Below are 2472 nucleotides of genomic sequence, written 5' to 3' on the forward strand. Positions count from 1 at the left end.
GTCTGCGGAGATAACTTGGAGGGTCAGGACTGACAAGTAAATACTACATACACTCCTCGAGAGAGAGAGAGAGAGAGAGGGAGAGAGAGAGAGGGAGAGAGAGAGGGGGGGAGGGAGAGAGAGAGGGGGGGGGGGAGAGAGAGGGAGAGAGAGAGGGGGAGAGAGAGTGAGAGAGAGAGAGGGAGGGAGGGAGAGAGAGAGGGGGAGAGTGAGAGAGAGAGAGGGGGAGAGAGAGAGAGAGAGAGAGAGAAAGAGGGAGAGAGGGAGAGAGAGAGAGAGAGGGGGAGGGAGGGAGAGAGAGAGAGAGGGAGGGAGGGAGAGAAGGTGAGGGAAGAAGTTGTGGAGGGCGAGGGAAGGGTTGAGGGAGGTGACCGATGAGAGAAGGAGATTATCACTGTAGTAGGGGGGAGGAGGGCTGATGGCGGGGGCACGGGGGGGGGGGGGGGGAGAGAGAATAGGGCGGGGGGTTGGGCTTGAAGGGTTGGTCGTTGTGGTTGTAGTTGTTTTGGTGAAGTGAAGAAGTAAGGGAGAGTGAGGCTGTGGACTGAGGAGAAAAGAACAAAAATAAAACTGCGTGCGAAGACGTTCACACACACACACACACACACACACACACACACACACACACACGTGCGCGCCCGCGCACTCATACACACACAGATCCACACACACACACACACACACACACAGTGAGAAGGCAGTAAGACCGTAAGTATCATAGTGACAGACAGACAGACAGAAGTAAGACAATAAGTATCATAGTGACAGACAGACAGACAGACAGACAGACGGAAAGTCAGCCAAATGCCACACACTCAGAAAACACTGACCGAGACATAAGAGGATCAACTTCAACACCTTATATAAATCAAATTCATAATAATAGGTGTGTGTTTTTTTTCCAGCCATTCTATTGATTAGTATTTCAATCAATCATTCTGTTTTAATGTTAAATTCTGGATTATTTGTGGCTTGATGAAGCTTCGGTTTTTTTTCTTGTTGTTTTTGTTTTGTTTTGTTGTTGTTGTTGTTGTTTTTTTGTTTTTGTTTTTTTTTTTTGTTGGTGTTTAAACCACACTTACTTTATTCGGTTCTCTCATGCTTTTCGACAGTGCATTTTAATGATAATTTGATGATAAATGGTTTACACCGATGACGATACACACTGTCAACACAACAACACAAGCAGTAACAAGAAGAAGAAGAACAACAACAACAACAACAACAACAAGTAGAACAACACACACACACACACACACACACACACACACACACACACACACACACGCCAGCAAAACTCACCTTCACATCCGCATCGTCCTCGAAAGTATCTTCCACCATCCCATTGTAGACAGGTCCCGGCCTTATTATAGCGTCCACGCCGCTACTATCCCTTCTCGCTCTCTCCCCGCCAGCCAAGGCAGCCATGGTGTTGAACAATTCCAGACACAACTTCTTTGGAAACACTAAACCCACCTCCCAAAAGAAAAAAGAAAACAAACAAAACAAAAAAACACAAAAAAACACGAATGATGATGTCCAGATGAACTACTCGGCAACGGCGCAAACGAACATGATGATTATCTCACGGCCACACTGAGAAGCACACCACACACGCGACTGAAATACGCGAACTCCCCCCACGAAATCTGTCACATGCCGGTGTTTTTTTTTGGGTTTTTTTGTGTGTGTGCTTTTTTTTTTTTTTTTTTTTTTTTTTTCTTTGTTTTTTTGTTTTGTTTTGTTTTTTGGGTTTTTTTTTTTCTCACGATGAAATCCAAAGCCTTGTTAACGTCTATCAACGTCACAAATGGTCTTCTCGGGTTCGTTTTCTGACGCAAGTTAGAGTCAAACCACCGGACCGTGACCGACAAGAGAAATATAATTATGCGGCCACTCCGGGTTCCTGAATCCAAAAAAGAATAAGCGTGTTGTAGTCGAGATTCTCGTGGGGTTGAACTTTTGGCTTTTTTTTTTTTTTTTTTTAACAGCTTTTGGTTTTGTCACTGAAATTTCTTCCACAAAACCTGCTTTGGTTTTGCCGTATACATTTCTTCACAGCGTATTGCAGTTAAGTCTGTTAACTGAGATACCTGAACATTGTCCCGGGCCGCCAAACTATGTACGTGTTGTGGTTAAATACTAACCTTTTTTTTTTGTTTTGTTTTGTTTTGTTTTGTTTTACACAGCTGACGAACTTTCTCAAAGTGCTTCCAGTCGCATTGTGGTAGATAACAACTGCAGGTCGTTGGTAGATCACGCCGCAAAAACACAGACATCCACACGTGTTTTTCTTTAGTCTTTCTTACTTTCGTTTTTGTTTTTTCCAGTCCCCCTTCGCGGCAGCACAGCAAGACGCCACAGTCAAACGGTGCCTCACCTGGTCAGCACAGGACAGACAGCGAGTCTGGTTCCATCCGCGGAAAATAATAATAATAATAATAATAATGGATACTTATATAGCACACTATC

At 44.4% G+C, this 2472-nt stretch overlaps 1 protein-coding gene across 1 annotated transcript in view; it reads right to left on the minus strand.

The window, feature by feature from the left end:
* Positions 1–1469, minus strand: part of LOC143297364 (high affinity cAMP-specific and IBMX-insensitive 3',5'-cyclic phosphodiesterase 8B-like) — a 326384-nt gene extending 324915 nt beyond the window's left edge. The window contains exon 1 of the mRNA XM_076609672.1: positions 1303–1469. Coding sequence (XP_076465787.1) covers positions 1303–1428 — 126 coding nt within the window. The 5' untranslated portion in view covers positions 1429–1469. The remainder of the gene's footprint in view (positions 1–1302) is intronic.
* Between the last annotated feature and the right edge of the window lie 1003 nt (positions 1470–2472).

Source organism: Babylonia areolata, chromosome 22, assembly GCF_041734735.1.
Source record: "Babylonia areolata isolate BAREFJ2019XMU chromosome 22, ASM4173473v1, whole genome shotgun sequence".
Taxonomy (NCBI): Eukaryota; Metazoa; Mollusca; class Gastropoda; order Neogastropoda; family Buccinidae; genus Babylonia; species Babylonia areolata.